Genomic DNA, 12,329 nt, shown 5'->3' with positions numbered 1-12,329 from the left:
GACTATATGTCATTAACATACAGCGACGTAATTATTAAATATAGTTTTAACTGACTTTGTGGGCTGTTTTAGAGAGGAAACAGGCTGTTCCGCAGTCATCATCAATTACACAATGCGTATTTATAACATATTAATCAGATGGCCAAGAGGTTGAACACCACGGGCTTTGTCTAGAAAAAAGAACCCTTGTTTATATTAGTTCGCGCCTTTTTCAAGTGTCACTTTGCTTTTTGCCGCCACTTCAAGAGTTGCCTTCAAACAACACTATCGTATATCAAAAGAACTCTCCGGAGCGGAATCGCTGTTAAATGTTGGCAGCATTGTCACTATCTTTTTAATTGAAAGCTTTTTTTAATGTTTCGGCTCTTTTCACTGAGTCTTTTACTTGCAGTAGTCATCGTAAAACTGTTTTTAAAATTGTCTAACAAAAGACTTCAAAGGTTTTGATAGTTGGCCGGCCTAGTGTAAAGAATGACAATCCATATGGTGCGATGATTTAGTTGTCACATTTTTAGTTTTATGTTCTGCGCCATGAATTTTGATGTCTGTTTAGAATACCTTCTATGTTTCTATGATATTTATGCAAAATTCTATGATATGGAAGTTTACTTCGTAGGTATAACTTTAAAGTGTTCATTCCTTTTACTTCATTTGAAAGTAAACTAAAAGGAATTAGAGCATAGTACCTTCATTTTTACAAATTATTTTTATATTTAAAACTTCTTTGTCTTAAATTAATGCAGACTATTATTTCAACTAATCCAATACAGGCGCATGTAAGGAAAACAATAAACTCTCTCACTGCCCTCTGACAAGGGCATAATGCCCGGCACACTCCGGCCGTAAAGAAAAAATAATAAGAGCATATTGTTTGCCGGTATACAGTCAAGGGTTCTGTATGAGTTCAAGTTGGATTTTTTACAATTCAATTTTATATATTAAGCATAAGTCATTAATATAAAAAATTTAATAACTTGTAAATTTATGTCAACATTCGGAGTCATAGATCAGCTTTCGCCTCGTCAAAAAGCCCGTCTCTAAAAGCACGTCTCTAAAAGCACTTGGCCCAAAGGATAATGATATTTAAGCATAATAATATTGTGCATACAACATAACTAATACCAGTATTTTAATACTGACTTCATTTTGCGGCCTTTGTCGGCTATTACCTAATAGTTTGATAAGTTTCAAATTCAAATAATGAATTTATATTTTTTTCTTCGAAACTAAATTATTCCTTTAGTGCAAAAGACAAATACAACGGTTATTGATTTCCATCCCACAAAACATTGCACATCGAGTTTGGCTTTAGAAGATATAAAACTTTATCCTTTTGACACACTTTAACCAAGTTTCTTGCGTTTATTTTTCATCAGTTTGAAATTTAAGCGTCGACAATATAAGTACTTTAGCTAATCTTAAAATCTAATTTCAGTTATGGATCCCTAAAACTACTGTACCAAGGACCCTATTGAAACCGCCATTTGGCTTCCACGTGTCAACCGTTTGAGTTTGACTTGAAGTTTTTCTATTAATTGCATATTTTTTGTGACTACACAAAGACTATTCCTTTGCCAAGATTTGGGAAGCCCGAATAAAAGGGTTATAAAACCTACTAATAATTATTATTAGTCGATATAAGCACTATAATTTTATTTTTAATTGAATACAATATAATTTTTATTATAGTTGTGAATATATTGCTGTATAAAATGTTATTTGCAGTATGTTATATGAGCTGTGAAACATAATATAAAAATAACAAAATAGTGTATGAATTGTGGTAAGGGAAATAATTAAATATGATCTTTGATAAATTTATTTTCAAAAATGATACCAGTTATATATTGCTAGGAATATTTTTAACAACTACAAAACTTGTCATAGATCACAAGATGAAAAAATAAAATGAAAATAGACTACACTGAACATCTAACATCGCGTCATACGATATCTAAAATCCTGTCTGTCAAAACGTAAGAAAATCATAACACGTAACGGAACGGAATTGCGTAAAAAATGATTTATTATTATACACACAAACATCTTACTGCCGTTTTAGATAAATAGCTTTTGAATCCTTAAAAACTTGTGGAACGTCGTGTTAACCACTAATTAACCCAACAAATGTGTCATCTGAATTGGAATGCACGCTCGTTAAAAGCTCCGAACTATTTTCTTTTCTTTATCGCTTTGTAATTTTAAATTTATTAACTTTTTTATATCAACAAACGCATTACTACGTAAAGTTCGTCTAATTTACAAGCAGTTTATTATAAAAGAGTAGGTATACCTAAATGCTTATACTATATTCGTAAATATTCCTAAATGATTATTGTGATGCCCTAAGCAGAAAATCAAAAAATAATATTTGGTAGATTTCGGATTTGGGACACAATAAACTTGCTGAACATCTTCAACATGAGTTCCAAAATCGACACGCTGTAACTCAAAACCTATTGTGCGTTCGAATCACTTCCTTTGATCGGGGCGTGATAATTTGTGAAGCTCTTGATAAAGGGAGTGTCCCATTCGGGAATTCACTAAGTAGCTCTTTTCACGGCAATTGTGTATCGACAATACAGGGATTACATGGAGATTAAGGACCCTTTTTATTATGATATGAAAGAGGCTGCGTACTATTTTGAAACAGTTTTATTAAGAACCGATAAAGTGGAAACGTGAAGTACCTACGTAATATTTGTTTATTTAAGTCAAGTAGTTTAAGGATACGCGTTTAATAAACATTGTATTTATATTATCAAATACGAGTAGAACCACAAGTTAAGGAATAATTTTATTTAGATGTAAAAAGAAATACCAATATTGGAAATGTTGCAGTGCTTACTATAATATTACTTATATTCGGGTATATTTTTAAATAAGTTACATGCGAAATAAACACATTTATTTCACTAACCACATTATAAACAATATATTCTGCACTATAATTTTGTAATGGGTTCCAGCCAAAAGACATTTAAACTGAACGCAGCTATAAAATAAGGCGCGAAACGACACGAGCAACTGACAATCAAAATTGCCAACATTACGGACATGCAAATGTTAAGAAATAATTTAAACTTGGAACGAGCATTCGACACAAAATGATACATTGATGGTTTCTTGAAAATAAAGTGTTACTACATTTTAATACAGTATACCTTTAAATATTAGCCATTTCATTCAGTTTAATAGCAACAAGCTTCGACCAACATTATTTATTAAATGATTGTGTTATTTATTAGATTTAGTATCGAATTGAATCTTTGAATCCTTACCTCCAGTTGTTGTTGTTATAACAAAAAATATATATATTTATTCTTTTAGTTAATTAGGCACCTAATGGAGAGGTAATAGAATAAAATCTATACTAATATAATAAAGCTAAAGAGTTTGTTTGTTTGAACGCGCTAATCTCAGGGACTACTGGTCTGATTTGAATAATTCTCTTAGTGTTAGATAGCTCATTTATCGAGGAAGGCTATAGGATAAATGTTATCTCCATACTCCTAAGGGAACAGGAACCACGCGGGTAAAACAGCGCGGCGTCAGCTAGTTATTATGTAAAAATTGAAAATAACTTACCGTACATCAGTGCCCGCGTCCGGCCGGGATCGCTTTGCCTATAACAACAAAAAATATACTTATTTATAAAATAAAATATAAAATAATAGTATAAAGTAATTTTAAATTAACAGCTTTCATTAAATGCATATATTACGAAAGTATGTATATTTACAGTAGGTACGTCTAATTAATCAAAACAAAATATTTTTAAAATTGTGTCTGTTTTATCCAGCTACTCGTAATATCTCAAATGGCTGGATTGGCTTTAATATTCCATCACCAATGGAAAACATTATCAGCGAGTAACGTAGGCTATATTATTTTTTTCAAGGCCAGGGCTTCCTCCATAAATCTACTTACGGAGATTTATGGAGGAAGCCCTGGCCTTGCAGTGTAGCTAAATTGAGACATTTTTAGAATCCTCGTAACTTTAATTTTAAGTTTTTAGTGTTAATAAATCACCATGATTTTATATGTAATGTAAACAATCGCTTCTTTTGGGATCTAAAAATCAATTCTGCCTAAGAGTAAGTATCATGACGAGGCGGGGTCCATATTTATCCTACCCACTAATTCATACTCGTCGATGACCTTTCGCCTTTAACACGTCTTATTCGAATTTTAACTTTAAGTCTATAGAATGCATAAATTAAAATGTCACTAACAACGAAGTTGCCATGGAAACGAACGCAGTCACAGCGCTGCTGTTTACATCATCTGCACGTCAATAGAAGCGTAATTTTTAACCGACTTCAAAAAGGAGGAGGTTCTCAATTCGGTCGGTATTTTTTTTTTTTTTTTTATGTATGTACACCGATTACTCAAAGACGCCTGGACCGATTTCAAAAATTCTTTACTTACAAACTTCTGTTAGTTTTCTACGAAATCCTGTGTCACTCATTGTACGGTAGAGCATTGTTGTTTGTAATCTTGATGGACTAAATAGCCTGCGGTACCTACCCACACACAGGTAATTTTACAAGGGCTAAAAGTTTGTTAGCCTATGTTTCTACCATAAATATCGTATTCCGTCATCATCAGGATATGGACCTTTTGCAGCCATGTGGCACTTTATTCCTTTTTCTAAAATTACAAACGCTTCGAAGCGTTAGCTTTTGTACCCTTTGTCAGGCCCTGCATCTAGCGAATCCCTGCTACTCGTTTGATGTCGTCAGTCCACCTGCTGAGGGGTCGACCAACATTGCGTTTTCTAGTGCGGGGTCGCCATTCCAGCAATTTAGACCACAACGTCCATCGGCTCTTCAAAGTATTACGTAATACGCTTAGGTACGTTGTAGGTATGACGTTTTATATTTGGACAATTGAGAATCTGGATCCTTAAAACCCGCTACCTTCCAAGTCCATAATTGGTTACTATATTTTCCTATAGTAGGAACATGGGATAAAAAACTTTCAGCCTTCATAGAGTGAAGCAAGTCTGACACCGATGACAACATGGAACGAGATACTACTGTAAGGTGCTAAACTTGCCGATAAGAGCGCCAACAATGCTTAGGTAGGTAAGTAGGCAAACTCAGATGATAGGTAGGTATAATAATTACGATTTGGGCACAAATTATATTGCTATTCACAGATTAAATAGAATTACTGTATAGGGTATATATATATATCAAGGGTATGGGTTATTAAAATGACTGCTAATCATTCAGGTTCCCATACAAAATTAATATATTACAAGTTAACGAGTAACGGTTTAACGTGCTCAACTTTTCTAAACTACGATGGATCTCAGATAAAATTCAAGTTATAAATAATAAAACTTCTAAATGTCTACCTCAGATCAAGATTACGGTAACAACATTAATAAAATCAAGCTGAATTTATATCACAGCCGCGAGGGCGCCACCGTGTCTCTTTAAATCTTTTGATAAAGGAATCAGTGAGTATTCGAAGAATAAATTGAATCCTATTCTAACCGATTTAGATATCATTTTTGATTACACTATAGGCCAAGTACATTTTTGTCGATCATTTGTAGTTCCTTCACGTCCTAACGGTTTATGTAACTCTGGTACTTTTAAATCGACGTCGATGTCGATGGAAAGACTGGCGTAAGTAAAAAAACACACAGTTTTTCTATTATGTAGCAACCTATCTACTTTGCCTGCGTTAGATTGCCTAAAGAAATTAAGTAGGTTAAGTATAAAAACACTATTCTCAATTTTTTTTCAAATAAATTATAAACAATTAAAAGTAAAATACCACCACCTCCATTAAATAAAGTTGCAAACCACTGCAATCACTATGCCAGCATTCCAGCAGAATAAAATTAATGATCGTCTGTTACGTCACCCATCTATTAATAGGTATATCTTGATTGAACTGTTCATTTTGACGTAAGGATGCCTTTTATTGATTCCTAATAAAACTACAGTCGTCATTATTCATTAAAGATCGAGGAATAAGGACATGGAATAATCTTTTATACGTCAATGTAATAGATGCAGTACATAACAAGTAGTCATCGAGTGGTCGAAATTCGACCTTTAAATTAAATGAAAAATATATCTGTGTTTTTTGCTCTGTGCATTTCTTCTCCATTAAAATTTTAACCACATAATAAAAGCTTTCTGTGGCTAATTTCACCTTTCTCAAAAAAGCTTTCTGTGTCTAATTTTCGTGTATAGGGGTGCAAAGTTAGTGCTTTACGTATTAGTATATACACTAACAGGATGACCCGTATATAGCACGACACATTCTACACTCTTACAGGGTACAATATCCAGGGTAGCAACGATAGCTGACATCAAGGTCTAGTAAAATATCGAAATTTAACGGTTTTTAAGTTATATTGATTTTTCTACAAAATACATAAATGCGTACATTTAATGCTATCAATTTAGTCGTACATGTTGGTAAATTGCATAAGCGTTGATTTTCTTCTTCTTAAATTATTTTGAATAGTTGTTTCGACTGATGAAACTTTTTCACTTGCCTTTATCATTATGCAAAGTTTACAATACCGACGCAACGTCGCCGTCGCCTATGTTATTTTACCAGATATACTTGTGTTACTGTTGTGTGCACAGTTTTTTAACTTTATAATCTATCTCTATCCTCCATCCCCAATTTACCACAGAATAGCAAGACGTCGTGAAAAATGGCATTCATTCGTTTGTTGTCGACATCCAGTTAATCCGCACGAAACGTTTTGCATTAACGTTTCTAATTAGAACTGCTAAGATGTGGAATGCCCTCCCGGCGTCTGTGTTTCCTGACACGTACAATTTGTGCTCCTTCTAGGCAAGCGCGCTTCATCTTAAACCTTATCATAGCTTTCCATCAGGCATGATTGTAGTCAAGCGCAAGCCTATATAAAAAAACCTTCTAATTACCAAGAGAATATAACCAATTTTAGTTAATTAGGAAATAATAGCTACAGACAAGGTGTCAAAGGGCTGGACTTTGCAATTTAAGCTTTCCTACTAGGAGTTGATCTACTCTTTAAAAGAGGTTGCAAAATAGTTCAAACCTAGATACAACAAGATGAGGTTTAAATACTAGGACAACATAACTCTAAGGAGATGTCGTGTGAGTAAACGTAAATCACCCTCGCATAACGCGCGAGGTGTGAGGCCGGCCGATCTTGAGATAGTGGGTTTAATTTATACGTTTTACGCGGCGACAACGCGCGCTTCGTGATCATTTGTTACACAGGCTGCTCCATACATTCCGTTTAAATTTTATGGTACGAGGTCATGTTCGACTTTGACAATCGGCAATTTCCTTATTGTATTTTTTTGTATCGTTTTCTTGTAAACAAAATTTATATTTTCAGCTGTCGGCAGTTGAAATTAGTCTTCTTCGGTTTTCTACCTGTTCGAAAATGTTTCATAGGTAGATAATTGAAAAACAAGAGGAGAAGCTCACTTAACGCTCCTTAGTTTACTTGAAAACTTTAAATATGTATGATTCTTGTAATGCTTTAGATTTTTGAAAAAAGAACTGAAATTCATTCTTTAGCCTTACAAGTAGCATCAATTTATTTTCAAAGAAAATGTTAAAAATGTCCCTCAGCTGCAGTTGTATTGAAACCAAAACAGATACTATTTTGTCTAGATATTATAATTATTAAAGCGTTCTACTTTCTATAACACATAACAAGTAAATATTATTTTGTTAATAGAAAATAACACCTTACTTATAATTCAAATTTATTAAACCCTTAATCCAAGAAATAGCTTTTGAATCATTATGATCGATTGAAAACACGCCAGATTGTGTCCTCCGTTGACACTCACATAAAACACCCGAGGGTCGTAAAGGAAAATATTAAATCCAATTAATCTCGGAACAGCCTGTAAACTAAACAAGCGACGGACAAAACTGTTATTTATTTATACGTAATTCGTTTATTGTTTTATCTCGTTTTATTTACGATTTGGGACTCCTCGTCTCGTCCCGTCGCGCTCCCGAGTCCTCGAGAAATAAATTTTCAAATTTATCGTCCGCCATATTTATGTTCGGTTATCGTTGATAATTCGAGAGATACCTATTGGTGTTATATTAATTCGATGGGTGTATGGTAATTCTTTTGGATCGTGTGAAATGTCAATTTTAATAGTGATTTATTTTAATGGCGCCTTTCACGTGCATTTGTTTTTATTTAGATCATTCGGAAATTATAGATGAGTTATAAGTTTGTTTTGTTGCAGTAATGAACTTATTCTCAATACTTATATTTTGTTTTACGGCATAGACAAGAGCAGGTTATCTTTTTAAAAAACTACGACTTTAATAGGTACCTATACGAGTTAATAATACCTGTACCATGTAGATATATTATACTATATATTACACACTATAACTCAAAAATGAGGTACCTACTACTAAATCATCATCATCAAACATTTTTTTTACTGCCTTTACTTTTTAGAATAAATATAGGTATTTAATTAAAAATATTTGTTTTGTAACCGTTCGCAAGATTTATTATAGAGCTGATTATCAAATCATCGTCATAAATGTAAAGCCGTTTTGGAATTTGGATAAAAAAATCAAGAAAAGCATTATTAACAAACTTAGTACTTACACAGTCGTCATTTTGACGACGTCTCTTTTTTCAGAAGAAATATACAATTGTATTGAGTATGCTTGCGAAAATGTTCAATACCGATCGTTGAAGAAAGAAATGTGTTAGGCCCTTTTGGAATTTGAACGAATATGTTAACAATTTAAGGAGTACCTACTATCGAGAGAGACATCTCGCCCGATAAATCGACCCCGTGCGCGGCTATCAACTTGTACAAATTTGTTTTTATTGGTGTTATCTCTGGGTGGCTTGTGTATCGATGGTTTGAGTTGTTTTTTTTTTTATTTGTTGGTACATTGTTTTTCCCGGGAATCGGAATTTCTTATTCGGACGTTAAACTGTGACACTGTTAACTTTTATGATGTCTTGACATAATAAACTTACCTACCTTCCACTACGATTTTTTTTATATATTTGTTTATTGGTGACATTTGGTATGTAGTTTACGTTTGGAAAGTTCACTGCCTAACCAGGAAAAAAGCTATATTTTTTTAGTTCATTTATTTTCAAACATAATCTCTTCAAAGCTCCAGATACGTTTTTTGCTGGCCTGGTAAAGCTTCTACAGAAGCTAATTTTTTTTCATCCAAACCTTCGAAAAATGCATAGACTACATCATTGACCTCTTAATTTTATAGAAAAAAAAAATCAGTGGATCTGAATGAATTCTTCAGGGAATCGCGTATTTGTTTAATTCAGGGCAGCCAAAGGCACACATCGCTCAGACACCTTGGAAAAGTGAAATTTAATGGTAATTTTGTGATATTTTCTTTCTGTTCACTAAATCGCGTCACAAATTTTTTGAATGTTTTGCCGGTGGTTGACACTTACCGTCGGCCACTACCCTGGTCATATTGAACGCTGTCACGATCATGTTAGAACTCCGTTACCCACTTTTTACGATAGCATACGATTTTAGCATGCCTTCATAAATCTCTTTTGTTTACCTTTCTTCTTCAAGTTCTTAATCACTGCAAGATACTCGATTATCTTCATGTTCCAAAATAGTCGACAGAATTACGCGGAGAATCGTAACGAATGCAAATAAATGAATGAAATGTACTATTGAATAATGCAGCTTTTAAATGAGGTTAATTTCAAAATGACATTCCGATATAACAAACGACCCTAGTATATTTTATGGCGTTGATATAGTTATAATCTTGAATCCTTTCTGTTTACCTAAGTGTAACAATTTGCTGAAAATATAATAAAACTACTTTCTTTTTCGCTAGAAGTAGAAGCTATAGCAAAGGGACGATAATAATGTACCATCATCTTTTATTCGCTCTTGACCTCGTTATCATCTGCCATCCTGCATTCCAAATTCAAAATGATCGAGTGTCGTTTGTCTGAAAACTAACTCTACGCGGTCATAACCGCCTGGTATCGAGTGGCTAACGACGCACTGTCCCGTAGGTACGCCAGCGACACCACAGACGTATTACGAGTTTTTAATGGCCTTTAAAGATTAACGTATGAATGGGTAACATGAGATGTGACGCCGTTCAACATTGGAAAACATAAACAGTTTGTCCGCACTTATGTTTGTGTGTATCCGGACGATAAAATTCGGTGTTGCTTACGAGGAACCACCTACGAACCTACGGTACAATTGATATTGTTAGGGCGTCGAATTAGTTATTGAATAGCTGTGTAAATGTGGATAACTAACTCCTTACTATATATACTACGTGCATCATTCTTAATTTTCAAAATCGTATAAGAATTCAAAACTTTATTTACTCCGCCTGAATGATAAATAAAGTTGTAAAAAAAATAATTTGTAATTTACACGCATCAATTTTGTTTTAAACTTTATTTTTTAAAATATGCCTGTCTACAACGAAGTCAGACCAAAATACCTACTTAAGGGATTACAATTTGTAAAGTGATAAATGGAAGTAGAAATTCAGGAAATTCAGGTCTTGCCTTATATACTTTCTGTTAATTCGATTTTTAATATAGTGCTCAACCATTATTATGGCTATTTCGAAGCGTAGCGTCCTATTTGGCAGAATTTGGATCACAAAGTGCACAAATTCTCTGAATAGGAATTCACTTAACGTGTACTTAGTTTGAACAGCAATTACATTTACTACCTTTTTCAGTAAACTACTAGAATTTGAATTATATTCTGATTACTCAGGGTTAATAGCATTCAAGCATTAGGTAATTCTAAATAAGTCATTAATTTAAAATCATGCTGTTATCGGTTATGTTACATGCAAAAGAACCCTACAATCCTTGAAGCAAATCAGCTTATCATATTTAAAACTTATCGGAAATCAAAGAAAGAGTCTATACCATTTTATATTTTCGTAACCATCTAACCGGATTAATTATTCTGTATTTTACTAAAAATTAATGAAGTCCGTAGGTATCTATATGAGAATCTCTACTCTACTTTTCTGATAGCAGAGTAATGATAGCGTGAGTTTTGTTGTACCTTATTTCTAAAAATATAGCGTTACTCGTAAAATGTAACATATCTAAGTCTAAAATTAATAAAATAAATATACTAACACTATGTACATGTACTAGGATCTAAGAAATGTGCAATATAATTTATTTCTCTAAATAAATAAAATATAGGGTGCAATAATTTTAAAAAAAGAACAGAACGTTCGGAAATGGTGCAATAAGTTGTTTTGCATCTGACCTTAGGCTCGTGTTCCAGATTGCAGCGCGGTGAGGCGCCGCCGAGGTACCCACAGGGCATCAGTGTCACCATGTTCCCGAACCGTTCATTACGTTCGTTCGGTATTCGTTCACTCACACATCACTTTGGCGGGAGAGTTTAAATGTCATTTTGTTTTTACACACGCAATGTCTTTGTCTTTGGTTTGGGATTTGCGTCCATCATCCATAGCACTGTACCTACGAAAGATTGTTTAGTTACAAAAACTTATTTAAACACGTCGTTTAACTTCTAGTTAGTACTTTTAACTTTTAGTTAATTTCTACTAGTAGTCCTTACAATGCTGTCTTTTGGTGGTTCTAAATAGACGATAAAACAGCATCGAAATTCGAATTGTTCGAATAAAAAATATGCGAGGCATACAACATTTGCATTTTTAATATTGTACCTTTTAAAGTAGAATAAATAATTAATAAAATTATCAATAATTGTATTTGAATGTATAGAAGATTAAAGAGCAATTACTATTGAGTTTATTGCCCGCTTTTTTTCGGAGCCGGCAAAAATCCGGAGCGTGCTGGTGGTAGAGTCTACAAACAGTCAACCTTGACGTTTTAAAAGTGCTTGTAAACCAAGACCACTTAGCGAATTTTGAAATTTGAAACGAACAGAAGACTAAAGATTTCAAGATTTAAAAAAAAGATAAAAAAATATCTACAATTTTTTTTCCATAATATGGTTAAAGTCGTAATTTTTTCACGATAAGTAGCGGAAAATAACTCCGCCCATTAACTATATTTACGCCCAGCACAACTGATTTATTTTAGCTATACCTGTTGTACCTACTCTTGAATGACAAAAAGCCTATCACTTGTCACCTTATTCACAACTCTATATAAAAAAACCACAAGCGGCTAAATTAATAAAAACTTTTGATTAAACGATAGATATTTGACATCCGTTACGAATTTCACGCCAAAATGATCAATCATTACGCTACGCCGTCGGCTAGCTATCGAAAGGCTTAGTCATCGCCCTACATCAAAGAAAAAATAAAAACAAAAG

The 12,329-nt window shown here is 33.4% G+C and overlaps 1 protein-coding gene across 3 annotated transcripts in view; it reads right to left on the bottom strand.

Moving 5' to 3' along the window:
* Positions 1 to 12,329, bottom strand: part of LOC112045282 (eyes absent homolog 2) — a 50,706-nt gene that overhangs the window by 14,138 nt on the left and 24,239 nt on the right. For 2 of the 3 annotated variants that reach the window (XM_024081397.2, XM_024081398.2), the window contains exons 2-3: positions 11,286 to 11,503; positions 3,589 to 3,626 (exon numbers count right to left, since the gene is read on the bottom strand). In XM_024081397.2, coding sequence (XP_023937165.1) covers positions 3,589 to 3,626; positions 11,286 to 11,357 — 110 coding nt within the window. In that variant the 5' untranslated portion in view covers positions 11,358 to 11,503. The remainder of the gene's footprint in view (positions 1 to 3,588; positions 3,627 to 11,285; positions 11,504 to 12,329) is intronic. The other variant, XM_024081399.2, reaches the window with a different exon arrangement.

This window comes from Bicyclus anynana, chromosome 2 (genome assembly GCF_947172395.1).
Source record: "Bicyclus anynana chromosome 2, ilBicAnyn1.1, whole genome shotgun sequence".
In the NCBI taxonomy this organism is placed as follows: Eukaryota; Metazoa; Arthropoda; class Insecta; order Lepidoptera; family Nymphalidae; genus Bicyclus; species Bicyclus anynana.
Note: the sequence above shows the minus strand (reverse complement) of the source record. Positions and strands in the feature narration are given on the sequence as shown.